Source organism: Galeopterus variegatus, unplaced genomic scaffold (assembly GCF_000696425.1).
Source record: "Galeopterus variegatus unplaced genomic scaffold, G_variegatus-3.0.2 Scaffold5656, whole genome shotgun sequence".
NCBI lineage: Eukaryota > Metazoa > Chordata > Mammalia > Dermoptera > Cynocephalidae > Galeopterus > Galeopterus variegatus.
In genome coordinates this window covers 53,994-72,360 of record NW_007731767.1, presented here as the reverse complement: position 1 = coordinate 72,360, position 18,367 = coordinate 53,994, and the positions used below count along the sequence as shown (strand labels likewise).

General features: G+C 44.8%; 1 protein-coding gene across 1 annotated transcript in view; it reads right to left on the bottom strand.

Moving 5' to 3' along the window:
• Positions 1-9,621: 9,621 nt before the first annotated feature.
• IKZF3 (IKAROS family zinc finger 3 (Aiolos)) overlaps positions 9,622-18,367 on the bottom strand; it is a gene marked incomplete at its 5' end in the record, with an annotated part of 57,060 nt that continues 48,314 nt past the window's right edge. Inside the window, one exon of the mRNA XM_008589795.1 lies at positions 9,622-10,325. Within this exon, the coding sequence (XP_008588017.1) occupies positions 9,622-10,325 (704 nt within the window). The remainder of the gene's footprint in view (positions 10,326-18,367) is intronic.

The following is an 18,367-nucleotide window of genomic DNA, read 5'->3' as shown; positions in this document are numbered from 1 at the left end:
CGGGCGGTGCGGCGCCGCGGGCCCGGCTCCCTGGGCTCGGGTCGCACCTCCCGAGGTTCCCACTGGCGGTTACGGGCGGGCACCCCCGAGGAGAGGGGCCGCGCTCGGTGCAGACCGCCCGCGGGGCACTTCCTCTTCCCCTCCCCCGCTTCCTCCCCTGCAGTCGCCGGAGCGCTGGGAGATCCTGCCGGGCTGCAGGGCCCGGAAGGGCGGGGCGGGGCGCAGCGGCGGCGCTGGGCTGTGACCCCCCAGCAGTTTCACTTCTGGATCCCGCTCCTGCTGTGATGGGAGAGGAGCTGGGTGGGGGAGGCGGGGGGACACGCGGCAAGCCGAGGTCCAGCGCTCAGGACCCCAAGGGAGGGACGGCTTTCTACTCCTGGGTGTCACGCGACCCACGCCCTGCTCCATTTTCCACCCCTCCCCCTGTGGAGTTCCACTCCGCTGTCCCCCGAGCTGCCGCTCCTCCCCAGCAGCCGCCACCCGCGCTGGGGCTGCCGACCCCCGGAGAGGCCCCGAGCGGCGTGGGCGGCAGGAGGAGCGAGCTGTGAAGCCGCAGGCAGGGGGTTAGGCTGCGGGCTGCTGAGCTGTTTCTCAGAAGTGCAGCGCCCCTCCCCTCACACCCCCCTCGACTCCCATGTCGCGCGGCACCGCACCCCTTCCCCCTCCGCCCGGCCTCGCTCTCCTCTCCCAGGCACCCCGACCTGGGAATCTGGTGTCTGGGACCACGAGCATGAAGAGGAGAACCTGAGCGTGGGGGAGGGGCGGGGGGTCACCCCCATCCTCAGCACCCCATCCTCAGAGCCTCCCGCTATTCCACAGGTGTGGGGGCGGGAGTCTGTCACTTTCCTGTCCCTCCCACCGCTGTGGGCCAGGATTGGGATTTCATAGGACAGTTAAGAAAGTGACCTCTTGGGAAAATCACAGGCCACTGTCACCCTAGCTCCAGCGCCCGACCTGTCTTCCAGTGCCCGAGTCTGGTGGGGACAGGAGGGAAGGGAACAGGACCTCCTTCTTCCCTACTCTTTTCTGGAGTTAGAGGAAAGGTCTGGAGCCCGGCTGGAGCAATGGGGTTGCGGCCATGCTTAGAGTCCCAGCTGGAAGGAACTTCAGAGACCCTGACTCCATGAGAAAATCAAGGTCCAGAAAGGGAAAGCAAAGGGTCTGGGATCACCCAGAAAGTGGCAGGGCTGGGATTGGAACCCAGGAGTCCAAGTACTCGCAGGAGTCTGCACAGGTTGTCCTTTGCTCCAGACTTCAGAGCTTTGCTGTATTCACTGACTCTGCCTGCTGTCCCCCAACACACACACACAGCTCCCCAGGAGTCCAGGGAGGGGCAGTTAAAGTCTGTGAGAGAGAGAGGTGGAGGGACTGAGAATGCAATTCCAGTGGGGGCGGGACGGGGATTGAGCTGGTGGAAGGACAAGCTTGGGGGAGGAGGTGGCATCTGCCCCCCTAGTTCCCATCCACCAGCCACCCCCAGGGCTGTGGTTTATTTGACTAGGCAGCTCTTGGGGGGTAGGGGGGTGTGGAAGGGGCTGAGGGGGGAGGTGAGATGATGGGAAAAGGCTGTTCTGGGGCTTCCTGCCCCCTCACTCCTGGGGAAGGGGGGCAGTTTGCATCACCCACAGGCCCTCTAACCTCCATTCTTTCCACTGCAGTGCTCTTTCCTTGGGTATGTGCATGTTATTCTGGGGGAAGGTCTGTTATTTTGGGGGAAGGGAGGCAGCTGCCTCCATCACAGGTCAAGATAGAGTTAAAAACAAAACCACAGCAAATTCAACACCCCGTGTCCTTCAGGGACTTTCCATGACACCTTCCTTCCCCCCTCTCCCCCAAGCCAGGGAGTACCTCCCCAGAGGGCCTCCCCACCCCAGGTGCAGTGGCTCTTGGCTTTTATGCAAACAACTGTCTGACCCTGGAATGCTCCACAGCCAGAACTTGCAGCCCAACATGCTTCTCCGCAGTCCCTCAGGCCAGCGTTCCTGGCCTTCCTGGAGCTGTCACTTCCTTTCTCCCTCAGACCCTGGATTCTAAAGGATGGGAGACAAGGGACAGGAGCTAGGTCCTTTTCCCCGTGCCTGCCCTTGGGTGACAGTTGCCTGCAGGTGGAGGTTTGGGCACCCACAGCCTGTGTGAGTGGCCTGAGGTGTTGAGTGATGGGGGAGGGGGAGAAGATGGTGCAGGTGTGGGGTGGCCTCCACTGTCAAGCCCACCACCCTCTAAAGCATCAAATTTGTTCCCAAGAATTAGGAAAGGAAACTGTCCTCAGGCCAGAAGGAAGCCCATTCAGTCCCAACACCAGCACAAGCCAGTGCAGAGCTCTCTTCCACTGCTCATTGGCAAAGAGGGTCAGGTGTCCCTGTTTCCTTCTCCCTCTTTTCTCCCTGAGCTGCATCTGCTTTGGGAAGGAAGTGGGACTGGGGAAGGCCACATACCACTTCTCTCCAAGGCTGAAAATCAGCTACTGAGAGGCTGTTTTTGAATGTATCTAATGTTAAAATACAAAGGTGGGCTGCTATGCCATTCCTTTCTCCCTGTCATTAGTGTTGAGTGAGACTGGAATTCCTGCTGGAGACCCTAAAGACAGGTTAGTGGTACGGAAGGGAGGGAGATGGGGCTGAATGTAAAGCCCAAGAAAGCTGCCACAATCTGGCCTACATTTGCTAATTCTAAACTTCAGAAATGTCTTTCTCCTGCCTCTTCCACAGAAGAGGGAAGGGGAGGGTGCTTTAGATGAGACTGAGCAGAAGGCCAGACCATCTCTCAAACTCTTCTCTAACATTTTCTAAGAGAGAACACAAAATAACAAGACAGGGAGAAAGCTCCCTGATCCAAGGAGTTTCCCCCCAACACCTTAGATTTGGGCCTCCAAATAACTGAAGACTGTAATTAATTACATGTGACTACTTGAGTTTCCCAGTGTGGATGCTTATGAGACCCCATAATGAAAAAGCCAAGACTTGTCTTTTAGGAAGAATCCCTGTTGGGGGAGGGTGGAGCAGTGACTTGGAGTGGAGAGACACTGTGCTCAATGTGCTGATCTTGCTAAGCCCAGGCTCCCAACCCCTTCGGGTCCCCTTAGTGTACTAAGGACCAGTGGAATCAGAACCCCATTATGGGGGCATGTGGGACAAGCAACAGGATACCAATGGCAGGCTCAGCAAGGGGCCAGGCAATAGTTTGATACCTAGACTTTAAGAAATATCCAGAGGGGCTAAATTAAGAAAATATTCCTCAGGGCAGAATTAAACCCTTCCATTTTCTGACAGCAGCAGCTACAAATGCTAGCATGTACAAAGACTAATTTTTAAACATACCAGGATTTTATTTTTCAGTGTAAAAATCAAACATGATAAAGGAACCTTGAAAACTATCAGCACGGTTGTTTCTGACACAGGGATGTACTCATCACGGTTCTGGGGACGGTTAGCATTGCTACATTTCAGAGGCTGACTTTAAACAGTCTTTACAGAGCAAGGGGGCACTTCACAGTGCTCCAGATGGTCGGACTACAGGTAAAACTGTAGAGGAGTGGAGAGGGAAAGTCACTACTGGGCAGGGAGAGAATTTCTGGGAAACGCAAATGGGAAGAGAGGCTGTAAGCAGGGCTGTCAAAACTGCTCGGCAAGGGCTTCCTCCATCACTCCTGGTGGGAAAGCTACTCTGAGCCCCAAACCACATTCTGTTCCTCCCCCATCATTCTGCAGACAAGGGTCATCCACAGACCACACATGTGGTGGCTCTGGCAACCAGAAATTAAAAATAAGCTATGGTTTTTCCAGTAGCCAAAATGATCCTGCATAGACTGAGAACCTGAGCATGCAAAACCACAGTCTGGGTGAAGGGATGTCTGCTTTTTAAATGACCTGCTAATTTTCTGCAACCCACAGTCATTTGGTTTCTGTGAACCCACAGAAGCAGGCCCACCAAAAAGGGCCTTGTCTGCTAACCTGGAAAAGTCCTTGTATAAATGAGTCACTTGCAATGGGATCAATCATTTTTAAGGCTGCCCCATTTCCCCAACATGTTAAAATGTGTTCACATTTTAGGAGAGGAAGAAGCAAAGCTGCACTTACATTTAGAATATGAAATAGGCCCTGCAGATGGGTGGCAAGGGCTTGGGGAAAGTGAGTGGCATCGTGGGGTGCTTTCCAGGCTCTCTGGAGTAGGTTCAGCAGAGAGATGGATAGTGAGAAGCATTTGAGGAAACTCTAAGTTCTTGGGGGAACTAATGATTCAGGGCTCCCAGAAAGGTGAGGGAGCAAAGCTATTCTGCCTCCCTGGTGCAATGCCTCAAAATGTCTGTAGCACGTGGTTAACTCACATTGGTTCCAAGGTTCAGCATATTCTCTGCTGTTAGGCATTAAAACAACACAAAGGCAATTGTGTTAGAGACCAGTTGCCTCCATTTGCAAAAGAACTACTACTATGGTCCTAGGACAGGCTTTGAATACTTTTCATGTCTCTCAATGCAGACATTTTTACCACAGTACATACAGTGGTAAAAATTTACCATATAACATACCCCCCTCCAAGTAACATTTCCCCATAGACATAAAACCTCACAACATCCTTGAAAGGTAGATATTGTTATGCACTTACATTTTTAATCAAAACATTAACTTTCCAATTTCAAATAACAACGCAATCAATATCAGTGTATAAGATAATCTACTACTGTAATATTCAGAGGAAACTTGCATCCTTCTTCAAAGTGCAAAACCCTTTTTATCATAGTGATTGCATGACGAGGTACAGACTATATACAGCTTGGGTAAATTAGAGGTACAGTCTTGTGTTACTTTATAAGCTCACACAAGTTTAAAGTTCATAACTCTCTTCTATTTTTTTATTTGTTATTTTTTATAAAAAAGATGACCAGTAAGGGGATCTTAACCCTAAACTTGGTGTTGTCAGCACCATGCTCTCCCAAGTGAGCTAACCGGCCATGACCAGTAAGGGGATCTTAACCCTAAACTTGGTGTTGTCAGCACCATGCTCTCCCAAGTGATCTAACCGGCCATCCTATATAGGGATCCGAACCCGTGGCCTTGGTGTTATCAGCACCGCACTCTCCCGAGTGAGCCATGGGCCGGCCCATAACTCTCTTCTAGGCTCTTCCAAGTTCATAGTCCTCAGAGTCAGCAGTCCCTAATGCGGGGTTCACTGATCATTTTCAGAACAATTCAGTCTTGCAGGCTTAGAGAACAGAGTCCTTTTCCTAGGTTGGCATAGGTCTAGCCTTTTGTTTCAGGTCAAAATTATTCTCTTTATAGGCACTTATATTCCAAATGATTCTCTTTGACTGACCTCTGTCTATAGAGATTTTCTGAACTGTACTTTCTGTGTGAGCACAAAAATAGCTTCTAATTCTTTAAAATATAAGAGCTATCCCTATATATCACATATCTCTTTCGGTTCCTGATGCTATATTATAGGACAGAAATTTCTCCTCTCCCCTTTCTTTTCTGTTCTTGAGCTCTCAAGTTCTAATTCTGAGTCTTTGAGTCCTCAAAGATGTCCGAGATCTTTTCCAGATCTTGAGTGTCCTGGAGTTTTCAAATCTCCACTAGAGACCAACATACCTCCTATCAGTAGGAGTACACTTTAAAGTTACGACTTTAAAGAAACATTTCCATTATGGTCTTACTGCCTGCCCTAGGATACATATAAGAAATATTTCTTTTTCCCTTAAAACATTCTGAATCTCACATTCAGCACAGAGGGAGTGAGGGGGAAGCAGAAGAAAACAAGAATAGTTTTTCCCAGTAGCATTGGTATCACTATGTTGATGTGTGCTCTTCTAATAACACAGTGTTTCAACTGAGTAACATTTTGTGTTTTTAAACATTTTCTCTTTGCAAAAGAAATCTGAGGTCATTTTATATCCGGGCCACTGCGAGTATGGGCCTAGAAAATGTTAAGTGATGAATTTAAAAGACGAGAAATTTTGTCCCTGACAAAGTCAGATATTGAGTCAGAAAGAGCTCAGAATGGGTAAGAAAGCTTCAGACTAGCTGACTTATCTGTGCCAAAACAAATGTTTTTTTGGGAGAATGACTTAAGGAATCTGAAGACTGGTGGATTTATCAATATCTTTTTTTTTCTTCTCTCTTTTTCTGGTAGTGGTGGTGGAGGGTAGTGGAAGAGACACTTCTATTTTGTTCTCTGTCAGTAGCAAGTACTATGCAACACTTCAAATTGTGATAGGGAACATTTGGACAGCTGGTTCTATTTCTTTTCCACCCTTACCCCAACTCTGTCAACTTGGCTGCAAGGGAATTTTTCATGGGTATGGTTGTTCCTCAGATTGTGGCCTCTTCTGTGTTCCTCAGGTGTGTGGCGGGAGGCTTGCCTAACAGGAGGCTTGGTGGGACATGGAAGAGTGAGAAGACCTACACAGCTCGTATTCAGAGAGACCCTGCATGAGAAAGTAAATGTGCTGCCTGAAGCTGCTACAGGACTTCACGGTCCAACAGCAGCAGATTCCAATCCTGACCCGGCCCTTCTCTCTAGGCATCTTGCTAAGGTTCTCCTCCCTCATCTCCTACTCCCAGCAAGGGGGGCATTACTTAGTATAAGGACTTCGTACAGAAGGAAATGTTTACCTGTGTGGTGGTATTCACTACATACAACCTGGTTCAACTTCAAGACTTAAGAATGTAGAGTTTCCACATATAAATTTTCTCTGGAATTGATGGGCCCCAATCTAGGCTCAGAATGCTGCAATGAAAGTGCAGCCTTTGTGAGTGGTCATTGCATTCAAAAAACTGACCTCAGAGGACTGGCCCGTGGCTCACTCGGGAGAGTGCGGTGCTGATAACACCAAGGCCACGGGTTCGGATCCCACATAGGGATGGCCGGTTAGCTCACTTGGGAGAGCGTGGTGCAGACACCACCAAGTCAAGGGTTAAGATCCCCTTACCAGTCATCTTTTAAAAAACAAAACCAAAACCAAAAAAAAAAAAAAAAACCCAAAAACAAACAAAAAAAACCCCTGACCTCAGAAGAATGAAGGTTAAGATCCCCTTACCAGTCATCTTTTAAAAAACAAAACCAAAACCAAAAAAAAAAAAAACCCAAAAACAAACAAAAAAAACCCCTGACCTCAGAAGAATGAAATACATTGAGCAAAATCATTAGTTACAGGAAAAAGGAGGGTCATATTCTGTAAAAACAGTCCGCAGGTTAGTGAAATGGGCCTTAGTTTCACCATCCTGACATGCAAAAGCTGGTCTGTTCGGCAAACACTTGAACACTATCTGGTGGAAATGCTCACTTTTCCTAGCTTTCTCTCCTACTAATCCCTGCTTCCAAATTCTCTTTCTCTTGTCCTCTGAAGAGTCAACAGGATGTGAGATATTTCAAGAATATAACAAGAAGCTCCTATTTCACAATGGGTATAAGCAATCTGGCATAGCTTGGAGTCTAGTATTACGGAAATACAATAATATACTGAAGACTACACACCAAAAGACATCTGGCCCTTCAGCTGAAATCTCAAGCATGTTGGGACTGTTGCCATGGAATTTCATAAAACCTTTTTCCCTAAGACAAACACCATGCTACCAGAAAGGATAAGCCATTTGTGCAGTCTGAGGTCAAACATTTCAATTACTAGTAGCATATAAATGAGTTGAGTTTGAGCTGAATTCATAAGCCCTTTAGAAATAAAATGCTAATCCACCAGGAATTTGGGATTCTTGGCTCTGGTAGAAATGTTCACAAAGCTGATTCTTAATTTGTAAATAGGATCCATGAAGTTGTCCCTGGAAGCATAATTTATTTTCCCTAACACAAGTTCTTAAAAAGGAAAAAAAAAAAAAAAAGGCTTTGGTAGCAGCTGCAGGTGCCAATTTGTGTGTACACTTTGGGGCAAGATCAAAATATCTTCCTGTTTTTTGTTCCTCCCCCCCATCTTCACATTCACAACTCAGTGGTTAAAGGAAAAACTTAACACACTGCCATTTTCACACCAAAGAAATGTGAAACATATATTCATATATGTGTACATACTCTTCTGCCTAGTAACCATACATTAAGAGGTTTAAAAAATAACTTGTGATTACTGCATAATCACATATAGATTTAAAGCTGGAAGGGAACTTAGAGAATATCTAAATCCAATTTCATTTTATGATTGAGGAAACTTGGTTTTAAGAGTTAAATGATTTGCTCAAAGTCACACAGCAAATTAGTGCCAAATATAGAATGAGCAAACAGATTTTTGGTCCCCTATTCCAGTGCTAATTTTACAATTATCACCCTACTTCTCCTCGACAGCATGTCCCTATTATTAGTGATAAAGATGATTGATATATCTGCAGAACTCAGATCAGACTTTCAGGAATTTTTGTGGAATACAGCAACTCCACTTAAAATGAGGGGAAAAAAAGCCAAAACCTGCCTGATCAAGGAGAACCTGTTGGCCAGAGGTGTCTCCCTCCTCAGCCCTCCCAAAGCTTAGTTCTGACATGATTCCTGTCCTGTGGGGAGGGGGAGGCTAAGCCAGACTTTTGGGGTTCAATATATTTTGTGAAAAAAACTCATTGGCAAGTTTGCGTTATGTCTGTACACCAATACTCCTTGCAGGAGACCAAGAACTTTTAGGCAGCTGTTGTTTTTCTCTGTTGGTGCTGCCAAACCATTTCCCCCTCAGATCACTGCTCTGCCAATCTTAATCGAAGGAAACAGATGCCATCATCCACAGTGGACAACTTTCTGGAGTTTCAATGATGGTTTTTGTTTAAAACCATCAGTTCTTCTGGTACAGAACTTCTCCAGTGGACAACTGGCTTAGCCCAAAGCAGCTCAGTTTTTCATTGCAGAGGGGAGGGTAAAGGGTAGAAGCAGAAGTGTCATCAGATGATCTTTTTTTTTTTTTTTTTGCTTGTGTGATAGGAAATGGATCTGATGCTTGGAGAATGGGGTCTTCAGTAACTGGTAACAGATACTTATTTTATGGCTTTTCTTTTCCTTAGACTATAATTTGGGATGGGGAGATTATATTCTAAACCTTCAGCTTTTTTGTTAAGTATAGAAGGATAGGACTTTCTGGCAAGGTTGGCTGGTCAACTTTTCTTTGTAGAATTGGGCAGGTGACCACAGATAGCTGATGTATCTCAGAAAGGATGTCTCATGAAGCACAACTGGGGGACTGTTCTGACTGGCAACAAGCTTCAACGAATGCCCATTCTGTTCTTGCAAAAGATAACAACCAAATACTTCTTTGGCTTCTAAATCTCATGAAATTCAAGTCCCTGGTGGGAAAAGGTTTCACAAATGTAATAACATGATAGATCTGCAAACAATTTCTGTTTGGTTTTTTCTGGTGGCTGGCCAGTACAGGGATCCAAACCCTTGACCTTGGTGTTATCAGCACCACTCTCTAAATGAGCTAACACTACTCTACTAAGTGAGCTAACAGCCCAGCTCTGCAAACAACTTCTGAATGAAGACAGTGTTTCTCTGGTTACCCATGTGAACATGACCCTTTGGATATTAAAAATGACATGGAAAGGAGTTTGGAACTCAGTATGTTTGACAGTGATCTGTTAGGTGGGGTGATTAGTTTTTGGAAATTATGTTGAATACTCAGGCACAATCTCTAAGACCGGATATTCACTTCAGCATGGCTCTGTGTTCTCCTCTGGCTATGTGAGACGAGAATTCATAGCGATCATGGCTTCGATATCCACACATGTTACACTCAAAAGGGTCACGGAAGCCATGGCAACCCATGTGAATAGTGAACATCACATAATCCAGGAAGAGGACACGACAGTGGTCACACCTGTACACATCCATCACCTCCCCTTCTTTGCTGATCACTTTGATGGAGTCTCTTGGACAGATGGGTGGGGGCTTGAGGAGATCATAAGAGCGAGGAACTTCCTTCAGAAGTGGCATCCCATTGCGGGCCCGAGGAAGGACCATGTGACTTTGCTGATAGATATGATTCTGGCGTTCTTCGTGGTTGCTGTCAGTGTCCGTGGAGTCGTGGCCACTATTGTTGGGGGACAGGCCTCTTTCAGAAGGCAGGCTCTTCTCTGGCAGGTGAATGCTCTTCTTTTCCAGGTCCTGGGGGGCACCATTTGGCATCTCAGCCCGGGTGAGGGCTATGGGATACATGCTGCTGATAACTGGAACCACCTCAGAGGTGGGAGCAGGTGGTGTCTGGACTAAGGGACGCAGGGCTTCAGCACCGAGATAGTTGATGGCATTATTGATGGCTTGGTCCATCATTCGGGTCTGTATTATCTCACTCTCTTTCTCATACAGGTAGCTGGAATTATAGTTGACATCAAAGCAGTGGCGCTTCTCACCTGGTATGAGTGAAAGAAAGGGTTACAAAGGGAACAGCACAGAGGCAGAGAGTGTGTAAAATTGTTTTCCAGAGTCTTCAAAAAAGTGAGGAAGGATAAGTTGCCTGCTGCTCAAGGACACACAGCCCAGGCAGAATGTCTCAGGGGATGCTGGTCAGCAGCAACATGTTTGGATGGTCACAATAAAGCCAGTAGGCAAATGGGAGGGGCAGCGATGTCATTAGATGTTGAGGCCACGTTATGAGGTATGCCCATTGGCCATATCAGAGGGGAATCCTAAAGAAAGAAGGAGGAAAAGAAGCAGGAGAGCACTAGGCTGGGCTAGAAGCATGGGCCTCTGCACTTCTTCCATTCCTGAACTCTTGAGACACACCAACTCCCAAACTCTTACTTTGCTTCTTATTTTCTGCTTGTAATATTAGGTAGCCAGGGGCATGAAAGAGCTGCAAGGAGTAGGGATGCTCAGTGATTGGCCTCAGCAGCTTTTTAAATAGCTACATAGGTAGAGAAAATAGCCCCCCAAAAACTCCAATTCACCACTGCCCAAACTCATCAGTCACCTGACTGACTGAGATTTAGGAGTTTCAAATGTAGAAAGTTTTAGAAAAGCTTTCTCGATGAGAGAGCATGATCTTTGTCCCTTCTCTAAAGTGTGTTACTTTTCTTTTGCTTGAAAAATGTATCCTTGATACACATGTGATCATTAGGACTTACCTCACACTTAACTGAAAAAGTTTATTTGTGGTTACCCTCCCCTACATTCATGTCAAACTGCTGAGACATTTTGAGAACAGAGTTTAGCCACCTTTAGAGTATGTGGGTGTTGTGTTAGAAAACAGAGGCTCTCTGGCCACAGGGAAGGCAGGGACCAGGTCTGCGGTGATGGCAGATGTGCTCAGTGGTGAGTGGCCAGGAGAGGAAAGAGAAAGCGTGGAAGACGAGTCAAGTGCGGGCTGATGCTTTTTTATTCTGTTGACCTTGGATTCTGAAGAGATTTTCTGAACCATACCTTTATCTTCCACAACATTTCCTAGCATGTTGTGGTTCCATAATTTGTCACTGCCATACAGTAAAGGGTTCAGAAATGAAAAAAAGAAAATAAAAACTACAACGAAAAAACCCCAAAAGGATTGGAAGAACCATTTCCTGTACTCAAGGTGTCTCCAACCTCGTGGGTGAGAAATAAGACCTATATATATATGGAATTAGAGAAAACTTATAGGTTAAAAGTTGTAAAAGGGCTGCTTTGCTCTATGGAGGCCTTGGATTTTATTTTAAAGGTCACGTTTGAGGGATTTAGGCAGGAGAGTAGCGTGTTTTCTGTAAAAGAATTATAAGGCAACATACAAACAAGGGCAAGATAGTTGAGTATAAATCATATATTTAGTCATTAAGGGAATGCAAAAGCTTCAGAAATACTCAAGGAAGGGAAAGCATTCTTGGAAAATCTATATTTTGCAAAGGGTATTGATGAACTGGTAGGATTTAGATTTTCAGGAGAGGACATCTTTTTTTTTTTTTCTTTTTGTCCTTTTTCGTGACCGGCAACGGATCGCAACCCTCAGTGTCGCGCCCGTACCGGACCGGGACCGGCAACGGGATCGCAACCCTCGGTGTTGCTCCCACGCCTCGCTCAGCCAGTGAGCGGGAACCAGTCTGTATGTGGGATCCGAACCCTCGGCGGGAGCGCTGCCGTGCTTCCCAAGTGGCGCACTGTAGCAGTGCGCCACCGGGCCGGCCCAGGAGAGGACATCTTAAATTGAGGGGGGCATGAATGAAGGCAGAGAGGTGGTCCTATACAGGACACGTGCAGGGAAGAGTGAGTCTGGCTAAAGCTCTATCAAGAAGTATGAAATAAAGTATTTCTCAAACTTCACTGTTCCCTCATATTCTGCAATATCTACACACCAAGAATAGTGTGGTGGTTGAGAGAATGAGCTCTAGAGTCAGATGGACTGACTTTGATGCTGGCTCCATCAATTAATTACTAGTTGTGCAATCTTGGGCAACTTACATAACTGTGTATGCCTCCATGTCCTTAGGTAAAATGAAGATAATAATTGTAACTACCTCTCATGGTCACTGGAAAGTGCTCAGAACAGTGCCTGGAGCATAGAAAGCACCGGTAAACGTTATCGGTTTTTCTGTATTTGTTTGAATCAGCTCACATTTTCTTTCTTTTATTTTGTTTTCTAAAATAAATTTGTTTTCTAAGGAAACTTTTTATTGCTAACATAAATGGAAAATCAGAATCATTTGCCACAAATAGAAGTTAACTATGAAAAACAAAGACAATGTCACAGAGCCATTTATTAAATTTTGATCAGATACTACTGTGAGTACTTGGAGACTAAGATTCCCCTCTCTCTGTGTTAAAAATGGAGATTACCAAGTGTGAAATTAGTGTTAAAGACAACTAGCATCAAATTAAATCTAAATCTTTCTCCTTGGTATAATCAGGGAAACTGAAAAAGAACTGAAAAGAAAATAATTTTCTTGCCATGTGGATCAGGGTTTTTAAATGCCCTGTCTGGTAGTTTGCATCCCACATTTTGGAAAACACTGAAAAAAGATAACACATGATGAGACCAAATGATGGGCATTCTGACTGACCAACACACAGCCCTTAAGAAAAAGAGGCTTGTGGTCACTGTAACAGCAATGTGTAAGATGGACCAGAACAGGGAAAAATTGGAGCTAGAAAGACCAGCCAGAAGATCTTATCCAATCAGATGGATTTGCCCTGCATCCCACTACCTTAAGGCCAACCAAATAGTTTCTAGACAAATATCTGAGAGAAAAAACATGCAAAGAAAAACGCCCATCTTGGCAACTCAATAAGAAGTAACAGAGAAGTAGACCTTTGCCAGAGTAATCAACGGTTCTTATTTTGAACCTCCCGATTGGATATATCTTTTGATTAAGGCCAAATAGAAGAATGACACTGAGAACATGAAAGCCAGCTAAGCTCACAAACATTCATTCCCCTGAAAGTGACACAAAAATGATGAACTTTGGTTTCTTGGCCTTTTCAAGGTTATTGATGATTTCAGCTCTACTCAACCCCCTAAATACCAGGAGTTCCTTAAGGAATTTTTTATCTTTTCATCTAACAGAGAGGCTCCAGAAAGTTCCTGGGGTGGGGTAGACACATGACAAACTGCTTTTACCCTTTCTCCCAAGGCCTACAATTTCACAATCTATACCACCTGCAGCATATGTCAGAAAACAGCTGAGTGCTAAAGTTGTAAGAGGCAAAACATTAAGAGGAAAATAAACCCCTGGATGAGTGGAAATAAGTGACTGAGTTCTGTGGTTAACACAGACCATTGTTCATTGTTAAGAAGATGGGAGAGCCTCAGATCTTCACGTGCACGCAACTTGCAACCATCAGATCCCCTCATCTCCGAGTTACGGTAATTTGAGCGGTGCAGATGATTATCAGTCACCTGTAGACACGATGACTCAATGTGTATGAAACTCAGAAGGGGTAAGCTACAGTAATTGAAAAGCCAACAGATCACGTTTCTTTAGTAACACACTCATAAAAAAGGTTAGTCAAACCACAAGGGTGTAACTGCTTCCAAACCTGCACAGAACCTCCGGTCCAGCTTATAGTCAAATCACACCACACCTCTGAATGATTCATGACACCCGCTTCAGGCTGAATTAGAGGTTTTCTTCCAAATGAAAATGGCGAAAGCAAGTCGTAATTTTAGAAACCAAGACTGCCCGGTTTGGCCATTCCCTACCTGTGATTCTTTTTAAAGGTGTCAATCTCTACTACCTAGGCTTTGTAATTCTAAACTGAGCAACCGCCTTGACCTGAATTGACGCACTGTGGTGAGGACATATGATTGTTGGCTTCCAACTGCCAACTTGGAAATACAGAATCACAGACAAGGGCTAAAAGGGACCTTAACTGAGCATGTGGATTCAGACTTCTGTCTTCAGGGTTGAGAATTAAGATCTACCACCCTAATTTGTTTACTTCTGGTCTTTATACTTCACAGTACCGATATTAATAAATTAGCTACTATTTATTTACTTATTTATTTATTTTTGGTGGCTGGTCGGTATGGGGATCTGAACCCTTGACCTCAGTGTTATAACACTGTGCTCTAACAAAGTGAGCTAACAAGTCAGCCCACATACTATTTATTAAGCCCCTACCGTATACACAGTGAGGTCCTAGATACTTGGCATATTATCTCATCTTATCAGCCCTTCAGGGGTTGATACCTTTTAAGGTATGAATTATCATTTCTTAGAAGAAGAACCTAAAGCACAAAGAGTTTGATTCACTTTCCAAGGTTGCGCAGTTGGTGAATTGAGAACTAGGATACCATCTAAGAGGCCACATATCTCAGCATATGTTTGAGCACTAACTGCTGTTTCCTGCCTGCTACCTTGCCCATAGCTACACAGTCCCAGCACTGGCAGTCACTTCAGATTCTCTCCTGGGGTGGTTCCCATAAGCAGTGGAAAAGGCTTAGTGGCAGCAACCGTGTTTTCTTCCACATGGGCCAGCACATGCATTCAAGAAGTATCTGTGATACACAGATATCTATAAAGTGCTCAACAGAGTGTCTGGCATAAGTAAGCACTCAAAAGTGGCCGATCTATTATTACTATTATTGTTTGTTTAGCACCATGTTAAGTGCTTTGAGGAATACAAATATAACTGTGATCCAATAGGAGAGATGCAGCATTTACACAATTTCATTACAAATCAGTATCTTTAATGCTATGTGGTAGAATAAAGTATACAGTAGTCAAGAGAGTGGAGAGAGTAAAACTATGGGCCACTTCAAAATACACTATATATAAAATGGGGCAAATATTAATCTATTCTTTTTCTTTAAAGTTTCCTTGTATGGGCCGGCCCGGTGGCGCACTGGAGAGTGCGCCGCTTGGGAGCGCGGCGGCATTCCCGCCCAGGGTTCAGATCCCATGTGGAGACCAGTTCCTGCTCACTGGCTGAGCGCGGTGCGGGCACAACACTGAGGGTTGCGATCCTGTTGCGGGTCCCCGGTACGGGTGCAACACCGAGGGTTGCGATCCCGTTACCAGTCAGTAAAAAAGACAAAAAAGGAAAAAAAAAAAAGTTTCCTTGTAGTCAGAGGTGATGGTAGCAATGAAGGGGATGACAGTCATTGTCTATAACAAGAAGCAGACTATTAAACTTGCCCTGTGTGCAGAGACAGAACAGAGCAGAGAGAGAACCCAGAGATATGGGAATGTGAACAACGTGTACTTTTAAGGGCAGATATGAGGGCGGGCATCTAGACAGAGAACCTGGAAAGAACGATTACATAGAAGTGGGAAAATATTACACAGAAGTGGAAGGAGTAGTTCATTGTGGCTGAGCAAAGAACTGGTTGGCGGAAATGACAAAATTTGAAAAGATACATTGGAGACACTGTGGAAAGCTCAGAATGCCTGACTGAGTGGTTGAGATTGTATTCCACTGGGAAAGCATTGAAAGATTCTTTTGAAGAGGGAGGCAAAATTATTTGACTTTTAGAAAAGTAACACAAATCCAATATTATAGTCATCGTGATGGGATAATGTGAAAGATTTATTTTTCTTTAGGTCTTTAAGTTTCTTCACATCATTTAAATGTGTTTGCTGCTACTTCATATAATTTCCCACACATATTATTGCTTACTCTCACTGCAAGCACATATCCAAAAAAAAAGAAAAAAAGGGGGGGGGCAGGTAAATAGGGGAAATGGAATATCCAATGATCATTATGGCTCTGATCTCAACTAAATGGACTAAAATTATAAAAAAATAAAAAAAAAAAAAAAAAAAAAAAAAATTAAAAAAAAAAAAAAAAAAAAAAAAGGGGGGGGGCAGGTAAATAGGGGAAATGGAATATCCAATGATCATTATGGCTCTGATCTCAACTAAATGGACTAAAATTACTAACACTTCTTCCAGGAGGAGGAAAACAAAGAGGAGCCAGACAACAAGAAAAAGCAGGAAGGAGGAGAGAGAACGGAGAGCGCTACAGGGGTAGCGGCGAGGGAAACTGAGCTGGAAACCACATTTTGTTGCTGCAGAAGCCTTTGTCCTCTGTGAGACACCATAAAGTGAGATTTGGATGTCATCTGTCTTGGTGGAGTCACCAGGGAATACAGCTCTTTTCTAAAGGAAACACACCCTTGACGGAGAACAATTGCCCTTCTTCAAGGGGCTTTTCTTCCACTAGCTTTCAGTGACCAGACTCCTCGCTGTCCAAAGCCCCCATGCATGTGCTGCTCTGGGTGACCCCTGGGTAAAGAAGGCCCTGGACTGCAGCACCTGACAGACCTAGGTCTGGCCCTGCTCTGTTACCTACCAGGTCTCCATCTTTCTGATCTTCTTTCCCTTCTTGCTAAAGGAGCTTCACCGGTGGTTCCTATTATCCCTAAAATGCTATGACATTGTAATGCTTATAGGATTATGGACGTCAGACCTTTGGGAAGAAGTGGGAGAAGACACTTTTTGCTCTTAGAAACAGGTATTAAAACTGCTTCCTGTCGGTCTGTTAACCAAAGCAGATAATTTCTCATTAGTTACTTCACAGGGAGAATCGATGGTGACTGCTGAAGTGTCAAAACCTCACTAACATGTTTACCACAGGTGAGGTCTCTTCTCATGCTCTTTTCAACATGAAAACTTCCTTTAATAATACATAAAATGAAAAAATAAAGAGATGGTATGATAACTACTTTGGTTTAAATAACGTATCTGTTTTGGGGGAAAGAATGAAAATCAGGAAAAAGAAACATGCAGAAACGTAGTCATTTTCCTCCTCCTTCCAGGAGAGAAATCTGGCCTCCATTTTGAGCCAAGTGTTTGAGGATGGCCTAGTTTACAGTATAGTCAAACAAGTTTAAAACAGGAGAACAAGATTCAGAGAAAGAAAGAGTTAGGATGCTAAAGGTAAGGTCTTCCTGCCCTTTGAAAGGAACAACTAAACAATTACTTTGACAATGTAAAGCTGCTAATTTCTAATGGATGTGTGTCAATTTATATCCCATTTGACACAAAGTGACAAAATTTCTTGGAGAATTAGAAAGCAAATTTTATTTTTCTCCTATTTGGGCAATTTAGTTTTACTCTTTTGAATAGAGAGATGTTTTTGTGTTTCTAAATGCATTTAGACTTAATCCAACCTGTCTCTCTTCCCCAGTTCATTATGAAAAACACTACCTACTGGTAATTATCTCTAGCCTGCCAGGAAAGTAATGGGCTGACCTGCTAGCATAATTTCACCTTTACCCTCACAGTTCAAGAGGTCAGGATGCCAAGGCTGGTCTGAGTGCTGTACAACCGTCAGTAGGGATTAAAGGGAGTGACTCATTCTTCCTTCACACCTTACCCATTGCCATCACCCTGGGCTGAATCTGTTCAGAAAACAGTGCCTTGCAGAGGAAATATAGGAGAGAGGAGAGAAGAGGAGAGCAGAGGCGAGGGAAAGGGAAGAGAGTGGAGAAGGAGCCCCACATATTTTGTATCACTTCATCCCATACATTGTCACAGATTTCCTTTTCCCCTCCCTTTACAATTTTCTGTCACAAAGATTGATTCAGTTAAATGATTCAAGGGGTTTACTGTATTTTAAAAATGTATTAAAGGTTGGGGATATAAGTTAATGCTAGCAGATTAGAACAGTGCCTACGAACAAGAATACCATCTGTACAAGAGAAGCTGTTAACTATTTGTACGATGAATGAATGGACAAAAGAATGGACAAATGAATAAGTACTCTCCTAAGTAAAATATATGAGAGCTGAGCTAATGCAACTGTTTTTTAGATTCTTACATTCAACATCTTCCTCAAAAAAAATTTTTTTTTCCTTTTTGTCTTTTTTCGTGACCGGCAACGGATCGCAACCCTCAGTGTCGCGCCCGTACCGGACCGGGACCGGCAACGGGATCGCAACCCCCGGTGTTGCTCCCACCCCCTGCTCAGCCAGTGAGCGGCTGGTCTGTATATGGGATCCGAACCCTCGGCGGGAGCACCGCCGTGCTTCCCAAGCGGCCCACTG